The 21,978-nt window shown below is 40.4% G+C and overlaps 1 protein-coding gene and 1 long non-coding RNA gene across 5 annotated transcripts; one reads left to right on the forward strand and one right to left on the reverse strand.

Annotated features, from left to right (window-relative positions):
- Positions 1-178: 178 nt before the first annotated feature.
- On the forward strand, positions 179-21,945 carry rnf103 (ring finger protein 103). Of its 3 annotated transcripts, XM_044363490.1 has the most exons (8): positions 179-517; positions 787-904; positions 1,165-1,313; positions 5,352-5,467; positions 14,489-14,911; positions 15,014-15,146; positions 16,092-16,178; positions 17,846-21,945. In XM_044363490.1, the coding sequence occupies exons 1-8, from the start codon at positions 512-514 to the stop codon at positions 18,836-18,838; spliced, it is 2,025 nt and encodes a 674-aa protein (XP_044219425.1). In that variant the 5' UTR covers positions 179-511; the 3' UTR covers positions 18,839-21,945. The 3 variants fall into 3 exon arrangements, with proteins under 3 accessions (XP_044219425.1, XP_044219423.1, XP_044219424.1); XM_044363488.1 differs by having other exon boundaries at positions 179-904; XM_044363489.1 differs by having other exon boundaries at positions 180-904; positions 17,861-21,945.
- Positions 16,205-18,177, reverse strand: LOC122990242. 2 transcript variants are annotated; one of them, XR_006405292.1, is made up of 2 exons: positions 18,089-18,177; positions 16,205-17,055 (listed from the first exon to the last, which is right to left on the reverse strand). It is a non-coding gene; the product is annotated as an uncharacterized LOC122990242 (long non-coding RNA). The 2 variants fall into 2 exon arrangements; XR_006405291.1 differs by having other exon boundaries at positions 16,205-17,060; positions 18,089-18,174.
- Positions 21,946-21,978: the final 33 nt, after the last annotated feature.

The following is a 21,978-nucleotide window of genomic DNA, read 5'->3' on the forward strand; positions in this document are numbered from 1 at the left end:
ACTCTCCAGCAACAGTACACGGGAAAACTTTTCTTATTTGAACATTTAGGATGAAAGTACAAATAACTTCGATCTTTCTCACTCTTTGTCACGTATTATACCCATATAACAGTATTTACAGGGCAACCTTGTTTACTTGCACTTTTAGGACTTTTATTTTGTAGCTTGTTTACGTGAGTGGTGGAGCCGGATCTGATGTCATCTTCTCTGTGTACACCAGCTGATCGAAGATCAACTCCGTCACTATTGTCATTTTCCAGTGTTATGAATATCTGGGACCACGGCAGCAGTCCTGGTCAGTTCGGAACCAGAACCCGCTGCTGGCTCCGCGGGAAACTGCAGCGCGTGCAGCTGACACGTCAGCTTTTTCTAGGTCTGTTTGTTTTGGTTGATACATCACCAAGGCCTACCTGCGATGCTAAGCTAATCAGCTAGCTGTCATAGCCAGCAGGATTGATGCTTTTGAGACTGCTGGTCAGGGAACATCTTCCCAGACACACTCGAGCAAACGATGAAGGTCTGATATATATATATATTATTTTATATTAAGCTAATATCCGTCGGACCGTGTACGGATAGAAAGAAACTGGAAGCTTATGTTTGTCAGTCTGTCCAGTGGTCACAGACATCGTCTGACAGAGAAACCTTCTGCTATCAGCGCTCTCGTCCAGCTATAAGATGTGGTTGAAACTGTTCTTTTTGCTCCTGTATTTCATACTGTTGTTTATGCTAGCCAGGATTTTTGAAGCGGTAGTTTGGTATGAGACTGGTATGTTCGCTACTCAGCTTGTGGACCCAGTTACTCTCAGTTACAAGAAGTTGAAGACCATCCTGGAGTGTCGTGGGCTGGGATACTCTGGACTGGCTGAGAAGAAGGATGTCAGCGAGCTGGTAGAGAAATCAGGTAAAGACTCAAATTCGGTGTGCTGAAGCACAGAGCCTGAAGAACAAAAACTAACTGTCCAAATACTGTCTAGACTGTATGTCTCTAGAAATACAATGCAAGTTGTGCCGACGATGGTCATTTAACCGAAACATACTTACATAAGTAATACTTTTAGTTTTAGAAGGAAATGTATGAATTTATGACTTTAGGATATAGTTTGGGTAAATAAGTGATAAGTCCTTTTCAGATCAAGGCATTTTTTTTTTATCCTCCCACAGGAGAGTTGACACAGGGGGAGCTGTACTCAGCCATCAAGAAAGAGAAGGAGCAGACAGAGGCAGGAGATGCTGGCACCACACACTTCAGTGCAGAGATGCACTTCTATGAATTAGTGGAAGACACTAAAGATGGGATCTGGTTGGTTCAGGTAAAAGCGCTCAATAACAAACCTGTAGACGGGGTGAACGATAAAGTGGGTATGACAATGATTCTGCTACATTTAAATCAATTTGTATCTGCTCAGACACTGAATTTTTCCATGTTCATCCTGTACATCGCTAGATGACCTATTCTCATCAGGATATATATCTCTGTATGCTACCTTGATTGTGACCATTCTTTTGTGTCAGTCTTCCTCTTGGAGGTGTAAATACAAACACGTTGTTATTGGAATGCTGTTGGATTGCTTCACGGCAGTGATTTGCGAGTGCAGCTCACACGCAGATCACAGATTGTATTAACGTAAGAAGTGGAGTAGATAGAAATGTCTCTACTGTGCTGTGTTTTCCACTTCAGCCTGTTGGTGTTGAAAAGCTGCTCTCAGTAGTGTAGGCAATTCACCGCATATGTGAATGTGAAAAAATATTTGGGCATAGCAGTATGAGTTCTGACACCTATAGTGGCAAAATACATAAATTATCATTATTTCACCTCTCTAAAGGCTAGGACACACATGACGACTGGTGAGCTGATTATGATTATGATTTGGGCGTGGCCGCTGATGGGACCGAGTTGGAGCAGGTCGAAGCCAATCTGGGTCAGTTGGTGTTGACAGTCAGCAGATAAAAAATTGTATAGTGCATGATATGTAAAGACCCTAATCTGAAGTCTTCAGATCTAGTTGCTGCCAGTTGTTTTCATTAAGATTTTTTAAAACATGTTTGATATTTGTGACTGACATTGGGGACCGATGATGTCATTTGTTTGTGAATGTGAGGGAGACATACCTGTGAAAAAATAAAAGAGAGGGGAAATGGTGAGCAGAAAGGTTTATAGTGTGAGAGAGCAGTGGATAACTGAAATGGAGGAAAAGAGTAGAAAGAGCAAATGTCTTTTTCCTCTTTTTGGCTGGACCAGCCCTATAACTGAGCTGATAATGTAATAATATACTTATATCACTTTAAGTTTTATTTATCGGCTATAAAGTATGACACTTCCATGACACTTACCCTTACTGATGCCTCTTTCAAATAGCTGCCCAAAAACCTGATCGCACACACACCTACTCTCTCTCTAGGAATTGTGACCATATATTTGTTTGTGTCATGTTAGCTTGCCTGGTGCCACTTTCCAGTTTTTGAGTAAATCTGAATCAACACACATCAGTTCCATACAAACTTGAATGTCTCCTTAAACCCATAGTAAACTGCATGGTTTTGTCAAAAACAGCATGGGATTAGCATAAAATTGGCGTGTCTGTAAAGGGGAGAGTTGTGGGTATCCATAGTACTCATTTTCATTCAGATATCTTGAGGTGAGAGGTCAAGGGACCCCTTTGAAAATGGCCATGCCAGTTTTTCACTCACCAAAATTTAGCTTAAATTTGAAGCGTTATTTAGCCCCCTTCCTGACAAGCTAACATGACATGGTTGGTACTAATAGATGCCTCAGGTCTTCTAGTTTTGTAATGTTATCAGTATCTTCACTAGTTTTAAAATTGAGCCCGCTACAGCCTCTGAAAGATGTCAGCCGGTGGTGCAGACACCCCGCTGGTCTCTGAGGGTTAATAAAAATGATCTCACAAATTTGTAAATCCTCTTGCACTAAATATATAAGAGATATTATTATCTATTTACATAATCTCACCTAAATAAGCTGTATTTACTTAAATTAAATCACTAATTACCTTTCAACATCTGTGATAAGGAAGACAGAAGTTGTAATGAAAAGTCTTCAAGAATGAACTATAGATATAATTTGCTTCAGTTATAGATTCTTTGTCAGGCTTATCATGACTGTATTCAAATAGCCAGGGGTGTAAATAGGGCAAGGATTCTGATTTGGTAACACATTTTCATGTAACTTTTCGGGAGTCAGGTTTTTTATATATACATATAGAGATAGAGTGCTGAATAGCTATAATAGTGTGGTTGAAACAGTTTTCTTGAAAAATTAATTAAAATACATTTAATTAAATATGATATTTTTTCATGAAAAGAAATGGTGATCTTTGTATTCAAGGACAAAGCATCTTCAAAGAGGTATAGATTTCATATTATATGACGTAAGAGAAATTGTCTGTGTTTGCAAAAATGTGCTCACACTTCATTTGGTAGTCAAATGGTTAAGTAGTAGAAGGCAGGGCTGGAGGTGAGTCTAACCATCAAGTACCACAAACAAATATATAGTCATAATTCCTAGAGAGATTTAGGTGAGATTCATGCACATAGATTGACATTTCTCATATATTTTGTGCAAGAGGATATAGAAATGTGCTAATTAACCCTCAGAGACACATGGGGGTATCTGCACCCCCGGCCGACATCTTTCAGAGGCTGTAGTGGGCTCAGTTTTAAAGCTAGTGAAGATACTGATATCATATGAAACTAGGAGACCTAAGGCATGCATTGGTACTAACCATGTCATGTTAGCACTGTCAGCAGTAATAACTTATTACATTATGCACAAAAAGTTATTATGTTATTGGTTTAGAAATTTTGTTACATTATGGGTAAGTTATTATATTAAGAATGGGAAAATTATTATGTTATCGGCAATTGTTACATTAACAGTAGTTATTACATTCTTGGCTGCTACAGGGTGGGGGCTGGTGGGAAGGGTATTATTATTGTTTAAAGCACTTTGTGTTACATTGTATTTGTATGAAAAGTGCTATGCAAATAAAGTCTGATTGATTGATTGATTGATTGATTGATGAGAACAGCTGATCAATCAGTGATAATTTTGATCAAGTCAATGAAAATGTCCAGCGGCACTGGGCATAATCACTGCTCCTGCTCGTGGATAAATAAAGTATTGCAACTGGTTTCCACACATGGTGCTCATGGGTGTTACGAGTTGGGGCTGCATTCACTACATCATCAGGGGGGATCTAATTACAGCCAAGGACCCAGAGGGGATTTGCCATGGATCTGGATGGACCCTGTCATAGACCTGTCACGGATCAGCCAGCAATTCTAGATGGCTGCATCTGTAGCTAAATCGAGTCAATATATTCCAAAGTTACAACCTGTTTAGAACGAAATTCCCTCTTTTGGTTTTTATTGAACATTCCATGCCAAGCTGTGGTGGAGGGATACATTCTAGTAGTTGTGTGCAGATTTGTTGCTGGAACTGACTTTTTACTTACATGTTACAGAGTAAACCACATACTATGTATTTATTTACAACTGTTGTAAGCTCAACTGGTGACGTTTTCTCGCAGCCCCTCTTCTACTGAGCCTCACAAATGGTGTATTTATGTCCATTTTGACAGCTATTAGCCACAACTCGCTCCTTTCAGGATCTCTAAATCTTTGGAACACATTTTTCCCAAAGCTTGTTTCCTTCACAACACACCAGATAAATACAGACTGAACCATATTCCGTGTCAGGTGCAGAGGCAGGAGCAAGTCGAGGTGGTCTGGAGGACAAGAACAGCTGGAGATCAAACCCAAAACACTCAGAGTTAGAGTGGGCCGTTATCAAATTATTAGTGCCCAAAATCACAGACAACAAAATCATCAAATAGACATCAAATCTGCAAAAGAAAAAAATCATTTCAGTTTTCTCTGAGCACATCTTAGGCCAGAGATATACTTGCTTTTAACTACACGTTTGCATGCACATGATGGCTGCCTCACATATGCTGCATCTGTTTGGAGCGCTGGTTGTGCATGTCCTCAGAAATAAACGCTATGTGTCCACAAGATGCAATACGCACATGAACCGTAGGGGCAGTATGGGGATGTAACAGGGTCATTGATCAATAGACATGTCAGCAGCAACAACAATGGCGGAAAACTTACAAAAAAAAGTTAATGGACCAAATCCGCAATTACCTGCATCTGTACGATGTGTCATTGCACAATGACAAATATGCTTGACGTGCTTGATTTAGGGGCCTTACATACCATCAATAGTAACCTCCTCAAGTGTTGCCATGCTTATTGTTCACATCATGCAAATGTGGATGTTCTATTTATATCCTTACTGGTGTGCCCTCTGTCCCTTTGTGTACCTGCAGGTCATTGCCCAGAACCGGGAAGCTCTGCTCAGTCAGTCCAACTGGGGGAAAATGGTGCAGAAAGTGTCTCAGTTTGGAATCAGGACTGGAACCTTTAACTGCTCTAATGACTACAGGTAGGAACCAGGCCTGCAGTTTTCATTTATATCAAGGCAGGACATAAGGTAGGTATTAACTATAAGTCTGCCAAATTTATTTATATACACAGTACCAGTTACTCATTCAAGCGTTTTTCTTTATTTTTGCTATTTTCTTCATTGTAGAACAATACTGAAGACAGCAAATCTATGAAGTAGCACATATGGAATTATGTAGTAAACAAGAAAGTGTTAAACCAACAAAAATATGTTTTAATATGTTTAAGATTCTTCAAAGTAGCAACCCTTTGCTTTGATGACAGCTTTGCACACTCTAGGCATTCTCTCAACCAGCTTCATAGAAGGGTAGAGGTAATCCCCTGGGAGGCTTTTCTTCAACAGTCTTGAAGGATTTCCCACATATGCTGAGCACTTGTTGGCTGCTTTTTCTTCACTCTGCGGTCCAACTCATCCCAAACCATCGTAGTTGGGTTTAGGTCAGCTTTTAGTGGAGGCCAGGTCATCTGATGCAGCACTCCAGTGCTCTCAGGTGTGTTTTGGGTCATTGTCCTGTTGAAAAACCAATGATGGTCCCACTAAGTGCATACCAGATGGGGTGGCGTGTTGCTGCAGAATGTTGTGGTAGCCGCTACCTCGGCACAACACGACTGATGGTCTTGAACGCAGAGAAGAAGGCAACAAATTCCACCAATTAACTTTTGACAAGGCACACCTCTTAATTGAAAACCATTCCAGGTGAAGACCTCATGAAGCTGGTTAAGATATTGCCAATAGCAGGGTCTGAATTTCAGTGCGGGATTGTGGGTATTGCGCATAGTTTCATCGATTCCCGCGAATCTAGCACCTATAATGCAGGAAATTCTCGCACACATTTACAGCGATGCCTGGACAACACACTTGGCGTACTCTCTCTCCCGCTTTCTACAAGGCTACGAGCCCCCTCTGCTGTTGCAGCATCTCTCACTAACATATACAGACAAGCTTGCAATGATATGAACTTGAAGGCATGCAAACATGGACCACTGGCTAAAATGTAAATCTACATCATCTAAAGTGGAACCTGCTCAGAAAAACACACATACAGCAGCCTTGAAGAGAAAGTGTAAAGCAGATTCAGCAAAGAACGTGATGGTTAATGCTATTGAAGTTGTGCAGTTGCAGTGTGAGGAGGAAATGAAGGGGCTTCTCAAAACCACCTACCTCATAGCAGAAAACAAATTGGCTAATTCAAAATTTGGTCATCTGGTTAAATTCATGAAAGAGATGGAGTGCACTAAGACAGGAGAAGGAGAGAGAGACAACAAATTACAGCGATACAGCGTATATAGTTCAGAGAATCCCTGATGCCAAGTCAGCAAAGACTGTGATGTCATGTGAATGTGGATTCAGCACACAAAACAGGATTAAAACAAAATTCATAAATTCACTGAGTAATACAAACCTCACCAATCTGATGCTCTTTTCAGAGCTTAGCCCTCCCCAAGAGCAGTTTGATTTTTTTTTTATTTTTTTTTTTCAACAAAGTTGTTATTAAGTGGAAAGAGATGAAGCAGTGTACAGGGAAAGTATAGAGGATGGAGACAAAACAGAAGAGGGAGCCACCAAAAGAAAGTCTAAGGACACTGATGCAGGTCATAGCAATGACCACTAAGAGAGGAGAAGGAGAAAGAGACAACAAATTACAGCAATGTATATAGTTCAGAGAATCAGAGGAGAGTGACAAAATGCAATCTGAGGTAAGAATAGGACAAAGTGACACCTGTAGTTATGAGCATATTTTCACTCAGTCATAAGCAGTATCCCCCCACAAAGTGTATAAATCTCCCCTATATGAAGCATATAAGGGGGGAATTCCCCCCCATTTTGAAAAGTGAATTTCAGGCCCTGAATAGTGTTCAAAGCTTAAAGTGGCTACTTTAAGGAATCTGAAATATGAAACACTTTTTTTGTTTAATACTTTTTGTTTACTACATGATTCCATAAGTGTCACAGTTTTGATGTCTTCAGTATTGTTCTACAATGTAGAAAATAGTAAAAATAAATAAAAAACCTTAAATGAGTAGATGTGTATAAACTTTTGACTGGTACTGTATAGGTAGTGCCACAGTATCATCATACCTTTAAATGGCTATAACTGAGTGGCTTTAAATCTGATGCATTTAAAATATCAGATATCATGGTCACTAGCAGCTAATCAATATTAATTTGGTTTCAACACATTTGATTAGTATGTGCAACTATGGTGTGGAAGTACTCTGCCTTTTCAGGGAAGAATTGACCACTGGTGGGTGCTGTATTTCAACTATAATCATCTGATATTTAAAACATACCTATGGATATGTAATGATGACAACAGCTCTATCTTGTCATGTTAAAAAAGTTATTCGGTAACATCATAAATCTACTGGGGTCCTTGACAGGTGACACCGTCCTTTAGCCCTGACTTAACATACTTTACCGACTGGAGCAGAGAGTATGAAGTTAGCAGTATAATATTAGCTGTGAATGTCAACGCAGTGTGTGTACAGTTTATTTAAAATATTTTACATTCAAAAAATAGCATTGTCTCCTCTATTCAACTGAGTCTTGTGATTGGTTTGCTTGCTCCATGTGAAAGCGTCTTACCTCAGACAGATGTAACCCTTTATGTGCCCTTCCCTTCCCCTCCCCAATGTTGCTGCTTTCATTCACAACACAGCCATACCAGCATTTTCCCTGAACTGTTACTAGGTCTTGAGGTGGGAAATTGGCGGTACGGATTTCTCTGAATATCGATCCTTGCTCCCATTCACACATGACCCAATGCAGGAAAATATTCCTGAACATTTCAGGGATAGACTGCATGTGTAAAAGGGGCTTAAGTGTGCAGTCAAGTGTTTCGTTGAGTTGGGCCCAAGACACAGAGAAGGCTCAACAAAACCACTCCCCTCTTTATCTGTACCCACACACTCAACACAGCCCTCCCAAGTAGCTATATTCACTCACTTCTGTCTATAACCTCACCAGCTGACATCATCAATTAATAGCATGCTAGCTAACAACAACCAGATAACAACATGTTTAACTAAATAGCATGTTGCCATCAGTGGTGGCATGTTGCTCAATCCACTGAGCAACAAAAAAGTTTTGCTATTTTTTACTTTTTCTGCCCTGATGAAGACCCTGTGAGGTCAAAACAGGCAGACGTTTTAACCAATATGCCTGCCTAAATAATGTCTTTTAATACAACTCCTCTCCTCACTCTGCCTAAAAGTGCCTGAAGAACGTTTTCTGTACCCACAACATACACTTCAGTCTATAACATCACCGTTCTGCACTTAACTGTCTTTGCCCCAGTCATTCATCTTTCTTCTAACCCACAGCCATTCACTGGAACTGGCTGCAGTGTCTTATACCCAGTTCAGTTAAAGCTTCATTTATACTCCCGAGCGGATGCACACATGGACAGCTGCAGACACCACGGACGGGTAGTTGTTCTGTTTGTACCACCTTCTGGGGTCCGCTTGTAGGACACGTTTGACATATGCGCAGTAGACGGGCGTCTACAGGAACACAGCATTGTGACTGCGCGGACTGGTGCAGACAGGTCCGCGGGGACACAACAAATTGCAGGTAGATCTACAAATCTGCATAGAGCCTACGCACACACCCTCTGATGACACGCTCACGGACTCACAGATGTGGAAACTATAATTTCAGCCTAACAGGGACTAAACTGATCCGCCAACAAAACTGGCAGATCAGTTAACGTCTACTGGGCAGACCTTGTTTACAGCCACACTCTGCTGTCAATACTGTATATATAAGCTTTTTCCTCCCATATGCCATTTCTTTTGCGTCATGCCATGGTTCTGTCAGCTCCACAAAATACACAATACGCTGTGTTTCTGACCAGAAGATCTGGTCTTCAATAGTGTACAGTATCTCCTGAGGAACTATAAGCAGTTTTCCCCAATCTGCTTTCATTTTCCAGTCCCTGCCTGCTTTAAACTGACCTGTTCATGCCTTGCTGCCTGACCTGTTCACCCTCATGAAAAAACACAGTCCCATCTTGTTTCCTTTTTGCATCCAGCAAATTTACTCTTAATGGCTGCTGCCAGACTCTTCAGCACTTGGTTATGTCTCCAGGTGCATCACTCTTGATACTATGGGGCCAGAACAGAGACATTTACATTTTGGCATTGAAAATAAAATTTGGCATTCAAAACAAAACCTGAACTGAAAACGGAAATATTGGCATTGAAACACTTGTATTGGAAAATGTTGTATTGGCACTGAAACGAGTATTGGCACTGAAAAGAGTTGGGATTTTTATTCTAGCTCCATTGCAGACTTAATAACATCATTTACTGCATCTCTGTCAATGAGGTTATTTTTTGTGTGGAAAAAAATGTTAGTGGAGCAATAGTCATGATTGGACTGACGCTATTGTTGGGCCGTGGCTACAAGTTTGGCTATCAGCAATAATTAACGATTATCTTTGATAATCGTTAATTATTAAAATCAATAAAATTATTAATAAAATTAATAATGGGGCACCCCCCTGGAGTCAGGGAAAAGGATAGCCAATTCAGTCTCAAAGTGTACTAATCTATCAATTTGGAACTTTGATTAACAATTAACAATGATAAACAAAATTACCAAATCAGAAGCTAGTGAAGGTTGAAGGATTTTGGAGTTCTTTGCAGAGCAGAGGTTGGCAAAACTCATTCTTGTGCAACATTAAAACAGACAACAGGTATATCCAAAAGCATTTATTTAACAAACAGGTAAAAGAGCAAAACAAACGATACTAATCTAGCTAAGTGCACCTATATACAAGTGTGTGTGTGTGTGTGTGTGGGGAAGACAATGGCAAGATGGCTGCAGTCACCTGGTGACTGAGCACATGGCATACTGACAATTTGGCTGACAAAGGGAACTATAGAGATAAAAGGCCAGACCATGTGGTGTCTTGAACCACATGTGCTGCTTGAACCAAAGTTTGCAAAACTAGGTTTTAAACCTCTTCTCCATTCAAGACCAATTGATGTAGGATCAAGCTGCCAGGTTAGGAAGAGGTTAGGTGCATAAAAGGCCTAGTTACTGAATGTAACATGTGTTAAGCATGCTAACAGTAACCTTGCGATGTGGCTATGCAATAACCTGACCATGAACAACAAGGACATCACAACAATAGTTCAATGAATAACCTTAGCCAAATCAATACATGTACAGTCATTTATTAAGTTAAACATTCTTGCTTGGCCATGCTATGCTTCACTATGTTGCTAGGCTATGCCTAGTTGTTACCAGTCCATGAAGAAAGAGATGCTTTGTGGTGCGCTGCTTCTTAGCTGGTGAATCCATGGAAGAGGCAGGCAGGAGAGGGGTTTGGCTCCAAAGCTGAAAGGTTGCAGGATTTGCTGTGTAGGTCTGGTGCTCCAGCCGTGCAGGCCAGAGGGCCCAGGTCCAGTCCTTTGTGTAGAGTTAGTGGCAAGCTAACTGTGTTCCGTGGCTCCTGTACTTGTTAAACCAGCCAGCAGACTTGTGTGGTAGCTGCTGGCACTAGAAAACTTAGTTCCTGAGTCTTAGGCAGGCTCTCGCGTCTTCTGCCATAAAGAAAGAGTTCTGTGTGTGTCTGCTGTGAGCAGGCCACACAAGAGAGCAGAGAGCTGTGAAGAGAGAGAGGAGCAGAGAGCTGCTCCTGCAGCTGGAGGAGAAAAGCAAGGAGCTGCTCCAGCCACAGCTGGGGGAGAAAGAGAGCTGACAAGAGGGGAATCTCTAGTTTTGATAACCTGGATCCATGGGTGGAGCTTCACACTTTGGGTGCAAACCCCCAGGGCTCAGGCTTCTTGGGTTCTTGAAACATGTGGTAAACTGTGGTCCACATGTAGTCCCAGCACTATTTCAGCCATAACTCTAATGTAGCCTATCTCACTGCGTGAATGGTAATATAGTTAATAATTAATGTTACACAACAGTGTTTGCACTGTACTGTATCTCAAGAATAAAATATGAGATGCTACTTTTGCTGAAAAGAATGTTGGAAAAGAGGCTATGATGAGCCCTGGTAACTCGATGTGTCATTCATAAAAAGGTAGAATACTGAGTTACAACCAACCAGTCTGATGTGTGTAGAGGTGTGTGTGGTTATTATGTATCAGCCTGGTGTCGTTTTCAGCTGATTTAATGAAGGTAAACACAATGAACCAACGTGCATTGTTGTATTTGCTGGTCAAATTATTATTATTATTGTTATTCTGAACTGGCAGCCATAATAGACTACTCATGGTCCTCTGTTTTCTGATTAGGATTGGATTTAAAGGACCAACATCTTAGAGTAGGCTTAGACATTATGACTGTGACTGTAATACCTGGCTTTAGAAGTTACCACTTTATTACCTTAACACCTGAAAGTTAAACATATATAAACATATATATAAACACAACAACACAACTCTTACCTCATAATATAAAAACATTCAATATGACTATTGTTTAATAATATAAATAACTACATAAATGCATAATTGCTACTGAAATACAAAGCTGCTATGAACTTTAAACACACAGCTCAACTACCAGTCAGTTACAAGTTACAAGTCACAAAGTTAAATAGTGAACAGAGCTAGCTACTGCTCTAACTGCTAGCTATCAGAGCATGTTTTACCAAAACAACAAAAAGTTTCTTACATGACATTCTTTAAAAAGCAAGTGTTAGATAATTATTTATACATATTACTTACAGACAAAAAATCTCCAAGGCAGAAGCGTATTAAAAATACATTCAGCAACAACATGTATCCAGCTCTGTCCGTTTTGCCTGTCTGTGCTCAACTGAAGAAAAGGCTAAGCTAGCGGAGGAGACGGAGGAGAGCAGCACAGAGGCGGACAGAGTATTCACTCTGACACTGTTTCCAAGAACCCACAGCGTGCTCATTCTGATACTGTTTCCAAGACAGCACCCATTTTTTAAAACTTATTTAACTAACTTCTAATTTATTTACTAACTTAACTTTAAAGGCAGCACAACAAGAAAACTTCAACCTGAACTTTAAACATTATATCCTAGCATTCCTGTACCTCAGAAAATTCACTCTTCCAATACAACTACTTATCTAATTTAATTACTAAAATATTAGATCAAAAGTTAAACTCTTAGGTGATTTTAAAATACAAATACATAGTTACCATAGTTAACATAAGGGAATTTAACTCTTGTCACGAGAGGGCAGTAGGGTCACATGTAGAAAAAGGTAATAAAATCAAAGTTTAATATCTCCTTAGTAGATAGTCACACAACTATTAAAGTTATACCATTCTTCTTCTATTTACATGATAAATAACATTACATAACTTGCATAATGATTAGACATTTAATTTACATGAAATTCAAGTTTGGCTCAGATTTTCAAGGAGGCTTCACAAAAGTCCTCAGGAATGTGAGTAAGAGTTTATGGCTCTGCTCTGGTAAGATAAAAGAGTCTGTTTCCCATTTGGGGGGGGGTTGTTGTTTGGTCTTTCTCCAGTCAAAGAGGCTATAGGGTCAGTTTTATGCTTTTAGTTCAGGCCGTAATTCAGATTATTAGTCAAAAATGGTCTCTCAAGAGGTCTGTTCAACCTCCATTTTGTCACAGTGTTTAAGTTTTGGGTAATGTCCTGCCAACAGACACCCACTTGGCAAAGAGGTCAGTTCAGGGTCCAGTGGGGAGGCATGTCTCTCAGTTTGAAATTAAAGAAAGGCTGTTTTACCCATGTATTATCTATGAATCATTCAAGTCATCCCACAACACCTTCACTCTAAATAACTTTTACTTAACCTCTGCTCGAGTCACACCATGTCATTGACTTTTCTTACTTCATATGGGTTAGTATTAGACCTCCTACAATGTGAATTGTTTACTTATACTTAACATTAGTGATATTAATGATCAGTTTTTCGTTAAATTCAGTTGCCCAACACTCTGCCCCAAGAAGGATGTGATGTCACAGTTGTTCTGTGGGTAACTGCCTGCAGTGGTTCAATTGGCCACGTCCTGGAGGAGCTGGCAGTCAGGGCAGTCATTAAAGTAATGTGGTGGCACCTTGGTAGGCCTCCGCCAAGGCTATATCTACCAGTCTGGTCTCAATTGTTTCCCCCTCTCTCTGCTAGGCTCCACATCTCTCCAGGTTTTGGGTTTGTTTTGATGTTTTTTCCTCTATTCAACAGAAGCATATACATTCCTCACTCTTTATTTTCAATAAAACATTCAATCGGCACTTTAACCTGACTGGTCTCCCCTCTCTGTCATATGTACTGAGCCGGTTTGTGACAAGTGGCGGCTCGTCGGGGATGACTAAAGAGTTTGTAGTCTGGTAATGTGATATTGTGCTAAACAGAGTGGTGGCACACGCTAGAATGAGGACTTCCCAATTTCCAAACAGTGGATCAGTGCACAAGCAAAACTGATGCGTTCATGTTGCTTATATTGCCATAACAACATGCAAGGAAGGATTACTACTAGGAATGAGAGCTCATTTTGTGAGGAACAGGACCATTGATATGGCGATTGTCAGAAGAGTACACCGATGGGTTTAAGTGTAGGCCATACTTAAACAGTGGACAGAACACTGATGTTCCAGGGTGAACACATAAAGTTAAAGCACATCCAGTAACTGTCAGTTTCCACCTGTCATGTCTCCTTGCACTGAAGCAGACATATACATTATATTGTTGGATTTTTATTATTATTAATGAATTAGCAGCATGTTACAGCTGCTCAAGGTCGAGCAAAAATACTTTTTATATATTATAATACTTTATAATATGTTGGGTAGTTCAATTCATAAAAATGCACCATATATCATAAGCTCATAATATGTTTTCTATGGAAAATCTTATGTGAAAAGTAACTATAATGGGCACACAGGAAGTGACCTGTGTAATGAAGAGGTCCATCCAGGCCAATAAGTTGAGGCCACTGCCTCAACTTACGTAAGTCCAAGTAAGTCCAGGCCAGTGCTCCAGAACAATGTATGTCTGTAGTACTAATGGTTGTTCTATGTTCTTTCCACCAGGTCATGTATCAAGCGTGGCTGGCAGCGCTCCACTCTCATCATGTCTGTTCCTCAGACTTCAGCATCAAAGGGCAAAGTCATGCTCAAAGAATACAACGGCCATCGCATTGAAACCGAACACATCTTCCGCTGGATGACTTCACATGTGGCTCATCGCATCAAAACTCTGCGTCAGTCTGAGCAACTGGTGGAGGAGTGGCACTCTGAACTGTCCCACCCAGTGAAGATGTTTCTGTTCGCCCACCTGTCCCAGCCACCCGCCTTCTTCTCCTCGCTGTCTGTCAAGTTCACCGGCAGGATTGAGTTCATCTTTGTGGACATACGACACTGGGACAACCACAGCAGCCTATCAGAAATCGGTGTGACACAGAGCCCCGCCTACATCCTCAAGATGCCTGAAGGCATTTATCACTATGGCAACAGGTGATGATTGAATGTGGAAATGATAATGATTTTTTAATTGTTCATACAAACAAAACTGATTTCTTTTCAATTTTAATCTCTATTTCTTCTTCCTCTCTGTAGTACAGGGGAGTTCCTGTCATTGGCTGCCATGGATACTTTCCTGCGGTCGGTCCAGCCGGAGGTCAATGATCTATTTGTCCTCAGTCTGGTCCTGATCAACTTACTGGCCTGGATGGACCTCTTCATTACACAGGTCACTTCCTGTTTGTCCATTAGAGTTACTTTTCACATAAGATTTTCCATAGAAAACATATGATGAGCTTATAATATATGGTGCATTTTTATGAATTGAACTACCGAACATATTATAAAGTATAATGTAAAAAAAGTATTTTTGCTCCACCTTGAGCAGCTGTAACATGCTGCTAATTCATTAATAATAATAATCCAACAATATAATGTATATGTATGCAATGTAATGTATAATACAATGCTCAAAAAGGGGCCATTCTGCATAATTAGTACGTTTACTTTAAGTACATTTAGCTGATAGTAGTATTTTTGTACTTTTAGCAGTAGAAGTAAAAGTATGAGTAACAGATGTTATAAGTAACAGTTTTTTCTACACTGTATTATTGCTACTTTTATTTAAAGGTCCCCTCGAGACATGTTTTAACACAGAAAAAAAATCCTCATCTTGGAATAATAATTTGTGTCTGATATGTTTTTTTTCCACAAAAAAGTTAACTACTTAAGAATTCTTAAAATGACATCTACTTCTTCTCCCTCATTGGAAAATTCTGAAGCTATGAATATGTAAATATTTTTCATGTCTCCTATTTCACTGTAAAGTCCATTCTCTGTGTATGTGCACTGGAGGCTTCAAGTTTCCACACCACTTGTATAACTTGCATACTGGATCATGATTACCTCCAAACTTGTGATGTCATAAATCATGCTTGTAGGTACACTCCTTAAACTGAGATTTAAGGTGAGCACAGAGAAACTCTCTTCCTTCAACAGATGAATGTGAAAAAAAACTCTGCACAGAGAAGCAACATTCAACTGAAGGAACAATAAGAAAAACACATTTTTTTATTTGAGGGGGGCTTTAAGTAAAGGTCCTGACTACTTCTTCCACCATTGATTAGACACCTCGTACACAGAGTTTTTAACATATATTCATTTTCATGGACAGGGAGCAACAGTGAAACGATTTGTAGTTCTGATCCGAACACTTGGAACCTACAACTCCATACTGTTGGTGTCCTGGCTTCCTATTCTGGTAGGAAATCATCTACAACACACACATTTTCCGCAACTGCCTCTCTTTATTAACGAATTATAACTGAAATATTTATATGTAGGCATACAACACATTTACAGTGTGTTTATAAAGAATTAATTAACCATTCATACACATGTATAATAATTAATTGGTGGGTTAGGGTTAAACCACTTTATAGGTGCCATGACCCACATATTTATCCTTATATGTGATCTGTCATATGATACTAACCATTCATTAATTATGTATTTACCAGTAATGGATGTGTCACACAAATGCTTATAGATGTTTATAAATGCATGAATAAACATTTAAAATATATCATGTTCTTAGAACTACATCATAGCATGCTACAATTCTTTCATTGCAAGCTTAGTATTAACATCCAGGGGGGTGTATGCTGCAGTCACAACAGTTGTAAACTCTAGGTTAGCAGAGTCGTGCCTCTCAATGGCATTGTCCGTGCACCAACCTTTGCTAACATAAATGCACAGTCCCCATGCCCCACCTCTGGTCTTTCTGGAGTCATTAGCTGTTGTATCCGCCCTGAGGATGTAGCACCCCGGTAGCTCAATGGCACTATTGGGGATGCAGCTATTAAGCCACGTTTCCATAAAAATCATTACGTTGCAGTCCATAATCCTTTTATGAGTGGTGATCTGCAGTCCCAGTTCATCCATGTTGTTCACCAGAGACTGTACATTGCACCAGAGGATATAAGATATGTCCAAATGCTGGTGCAGCACTGCTGTGTGGCTCCCTGTGCTCTGTCTAGTTTCACCCTTGGTACCAAGGGCTGCATTGCAGACACTATTCTGGTGCCTTTGTTGTCACTACAGACGTACTCTGGCAGCTGCTACATCCAGCCCCTTATCTGTGCTTTTCAGGAGAGAAGTGAATAACATTAACACTGGACCCCAATGAAAAAAATGAAAATTTAATATAACGATGATTGGTGATGGATTGTTTAAGTAGTCATTTAAGTTACATTTTTACTGAAGTTAAGTCTACATTTACCTATAAAATAAGTGCCGAATTAAACAGTGGCTCCTAGTGTTACTTTATTTTCAAAATATCATTGCATATATAAGGGAGTTCAGCATGAGCATTATCTTCAGAGGTTCAGAGGCTGTTCAGTTGGCGTCTAGTTTCAGCACCTTCAGCAGACACACCCCAAGTGTTTCACAGCTCAGAATACTGCTTTTTTTCCATGATTTTGAAACCTAACTTTATATACTTCACAATATTTTCTAATCATTTAGATTTGGTTGGGTGGTTTCTGTGGTGTGAAAAACTCAGAATACATTTATTATTGATTTACACTAATAAATATAATAAATAAATATTTCACACGGGCTGGGGGGGTTAAATTAAAGTGATGCTGAAAAAATAAAAATATACCTAGCATTGTGGATTATGACTTAATTTCCATTTTGAGTTAATTGTTTAAGGTATTAGTCTACTCAGGTTCGGACAAACTTGAAATCCTCTAAGGTGTCTGACAAACGTTAATAATTAGCAATAATGTCAAAGCATGTAGGGATTCATAGACATGTTTTATTCTCTCATAGTCTAGTTCATAGACTACCCTATTACTTTTAACTGAGGGAAGAGGCAGGAAATGGATAATAATTGATCACTAATTATCTAATCACTAATCACAGATTGATCCCTCCCAGGCTCTCCTCCAGCTGCCCTATCTGGACAGTCTGTACGGTTACAGTCTGAAGCTGCTTCGTTATGCTGACACCACCACATTGGCCAGCATGGTGAGGGCTGACTGGACCTTCTACTCTTCCCACCCAGCTCTCTTCCTGTCCACCTACCTGGCCCATGGCCTGCTGGTCGACTATTTTGAGAAGAAACGCCGTTGTGGCGTCAGAAGCCAAGAAGACAGCACCACCAACCTGGAGTGGCTGGCCAGTCTGTGGGACTGGTACACTTCCTATCTGCTCCATCCAATTGCATCATTGCAGCAGGTCCCATCTGACCATTCAGACTGGGAGGATGATCCCAACTTCTTCTTTGAGCGCTTGGCTTTTCCTGATCTCTGGCTCCGCCCATTAGTAAACATGGACTACATTAAAGCGTTGCCCACCTGGAGATTCAGAGCTGTTGGTCAGCACAGAGAGGAGGGATCCAGTGGGGAGCTAGAAGAGAGAGATAGTTCACACTCAGACATAGAGAGCACAGCGCAGAGTGATTGCCCCCCTGTGAGTCTCAGCAAACCTCCACATAGCAGCAGAAGGCACAAGCAATCATCATGCAATCAGGACAGCAACACACTCTCTGTCTGCAACATGGACCCCAGCAGCAGCTGTCACTGTGCATCACCCCTCTGCTGTCGTCATGGGAACGTAGGCTCACCATCAGCTGACAGGGCACCAGAAGGTGTCTCTAATCATCAGCACTGTGATTGGTCAGTATGGCCCTGTGACATGCTGCAGTGCTCTGAGTGTGTGGTGTGTCTGGAGAGCTTTGTGAGTGAGGAGCTGCTGATGGGTCTGCCCTGTGGTCACGCCTTCCACCAGCAGTGCATTGTGGTGTGGTTGGCAGCAGGAAGACACTGCTGCCCAGTGTGTCGCTGGCCCAGCTACAAGAAGAAACAGCAGCGAGCTGCACAGAGCAGCCCTACTGAAAATACACTACTGGACTGATGAACAGGTTTAACCGAGCCCTCCTCTCACTGTTCACAGGGCTCATTGTGTTATCATCACAGCTTGCATGGGGTGAAGTTGGGACTGGGGAGGAATTAAGAAGAAAACGATGTGATCACGGCTGCTGTTGTCATGCCCCATCAATCAGCTTGTTTCCATTCCTGTTGAAGGCAATGTGCTGGTCACCATGGCAGACAGATGACACTATGAAAGCCCAGTCACCATGGTTTCTCAGTGCAGAGGATAGTGATTTACACAGTAACTGTAGGTGTAGTCACAGTAAACTTTGTAGTGCAATAAAAATATATTTCTAGTTATGCTTTTTGGCCATATTTACCAGAGTTCTGCTGTTGCCAGGAGATGAAAGTAGAGTCCGTTTAAGGCCCCATTCACCCCAGAAGCCATAAGTGACACTTATTTCACTTGGCAGGGCTGTAGGCTACTTAAGCTAACTACATCAAAACACACATGTACTCTTATCTACTCTATCCTGTATCATGACTGACTGCAAATGCAAAAACCACCACGCTGTATGTGTTTGCATTTTGTAAGAGAACTGGTCAGCACGGGAAAGATGTATCAGGCCAGGACAACAATACAGTTCAAATGAATGAGTTGGGTGTATAATACGGTGGTATATATTTGGGTTCTGAAGGTATTGACATGACACACTGATAACTCCTCAGAATCTTAATTTTTACATGACTTCTGAGAGAATTTGCTAAAATCAGGGGTGGAAAAGTTACCTGTCAAGAGTTTCTACCTTATTTCTACCCAATCACATTATGTCACATAGTTTTTCTCTTTAGTATTCTGATGACTTGCAGATGTTTGACACAGCTCCCATCTCCCAGGTTCTAACCAACTAGAACGATGTGCACTGAATCACAAAGGTTGACAGGCTTCAGTCAGGGTACCCACACTTGGAGATGTGTCTACAATGGTGCAGCACTTTGAAAATGCATACCATCTCTCACATTAGAGGCTGCTCACACACACTGATCAGCTGCTGGAATTCTAATTATCAAAAAAGATGGGGCTCCTAGAGTTTATAAGCTGATGCAGAGTAATGATATTGGTAACAGTCCACCCTTATTCTAACTCAGTACTGCCCAGACTGCCTCACTGGCATAATTTTCCTTCATCACATTAGTCTTAAATGTGCAACCGGAATAGCAAACCATGTCAACACTTATGTGTGCCTTCACTAAAATGGGTTGCCATATGTTTAAGAATTTAAAGAAATTTCATCAGCAGAGCTGCAGGCACATAGAAATGTTTTTGACACCAATCACATACTTTTAAAGTTCTACTATAATATAATGCATTTTAGATTAGATTGGTGATCTCAGCAGTTTTTCGGTGTACCAACCAGGTACCGACCAGGCTTAGGCCACACCTACGTCAACATATTCCTGGCAGAGGGCAATACCTCTGTATGTGACTGATCCCCACAAACTATGTACAGCAACTGTCAGGCTAGTTACATCACTGAACCAACTACAAACCAAACAAAGTTAAAGCTGCATTAGTCAATATTTTATATTAACAATGGGCCAGATGACTGTGTAATGGGAAATGGGTTGCTTGTAGTGACAAACCCCGAGAGTTATCACCAACTGTGCTGTTCTCCTTTGCTCTACAGAGCAATTAGTCTCTTTTAGTGTATCTTTTAAATTTTCCCACCCCTTATATTCTGCTCTCATCAACCAGTTGTCTAGCAACAGTTAGAGGATAGATGCTAGCTGGAGAACATAGGGGAGCATTTAGCAGCTTAAGAGCCAGGAGTTGCTTAGGTGAAAAAAACACCACTCCAATGGGAAGAACACACTGCTCTGTCAGCTGGATGTGTAAATAGCAACTGTCTGCTAATGCTTTCACCATATCAACTTTATAAGGTGATAAAATGTCAGATGTCTTTTCAGCGTACCATAAAATCAATGAATGCACAGTTGCATTGTTTAATCAATTCTGTATCATGACTGACTTACAATCATGCAGGTTTTGGCAAAAAAATCCAGTTCTGGACTCTACAGTACAGCTGCTGATAAGAGCTGCTGATAACGTATAATAAAGCTATCTGTCATCAGCACAAATTAATGTGTATATTAATGTGTTTATTTTAAAAGTCTGATATTGTCTGTGAGGTAACCGTACATGGATACAGTGCATGTTGTGTTATTACTCGACCCTTGCCTTTACCATGAATGAACATTTGTTAGTGAGATGACTGATGTGAATTTGGGCATTGATGGGTATTGTGCATGAAGGTCCAACAGGGTCCCAGGTCTTTCATTACATCTGTCATTACAACTGTCATTTTCCAAAAAAGTTCTATTTACGGTCAGCAGAGTAACAAAAAGGTCTGAGTGGACTTCAGTCATAGAGGCTTGGCTCAGCATGTATGCTTTGATTTGTCCTTCATTGTTGTCCATGTTGACAGCCATGAGCTAAGCTGCACAACAAGTTTCCTGCTGCTGTACACATCTGCTGGAGGTATGATGCTTTGCTCATGGACATTATCCTGATTAGGCTCCAGTACTAATGCTCAGCAGTATAGAATAGAAGGGAGAAATCAACACTTGACTTTTGACTCAATTAATCATTTTAACCCTAAATGTCAATAACATAAACAATTCTCTAATTAAATGACTAAGTGAATTTCTTGCTATATTGAAAGCTTTCAAATAGCTTTCAGTTTGGGATGAAACTTTCAGGTAGGCTCTCAGTTTCTGCATGGTATAAATGACATGCTGATATTAGAATATGGCTGTCATGTTATCCTTTTGCAAATCTAGAAAATTCAAGCAAGCATATCCTCTGTATTGTATCACCTGAGGTTTAGTTTATGGTTTACCTGTGACACTCAAACGTGCTTCACCTTATGATGTCACTATATCATGGGTGGGATATCCTAGAAGGCTGATCCTACCCCACGTTTAAAAATCCTGATTTAAAATGTCCAAAACTACCTGTAACTTATCAATTTTAAGGGTGCTTTGTCATAATCCTTCAGCTCATTCTTGTCCTTTTTCTGTGCATGAAGGGAGGGAGAAAAAATCTGTAGAGCAGTAACAATTATCCAGAATAAACGATATGTTTCAGAACTTTGTGTTGGAACTTGTTTTGTCACCATTCTA

This window comes from Thunnus albacares, chromosome 10 (assembly GCF_914725855.1).
Source record: "Thunnus albacares chromosome 10, fThuAlb1.1, whole genome shotgun sequence".
NCBI lineage: Eukaryota > Metazoa > Chordata > Actinopteri > Scombriformes > Scombridae > Thunnus > Thunnus albacares.

Bases quoted from the DNA above. Each gene is read 5' to 3' on its own strand.
- rnf103 (XM_044363488.1), top strand. From the start codon at position 679: ATGTGGTTGAAACTGTTCTTTTTGCTCCTGTATTTCATACTGTTGTTT. The intron at 1,314-5,351 runs GTAAAAGCGCTC...GTGTACCTGCAG, and splicing joins ATGGGATCTGGTTGGTTCAG to GTCATTGCCCAGAACCGGGA. The intron at 5,468-14,488 runs GTAGGAACCAGG...TCTTTCCACCAG, and splicing joins AACTGCTCTAATGACTACAG to GTCATGTATCAAGCGTGGCT.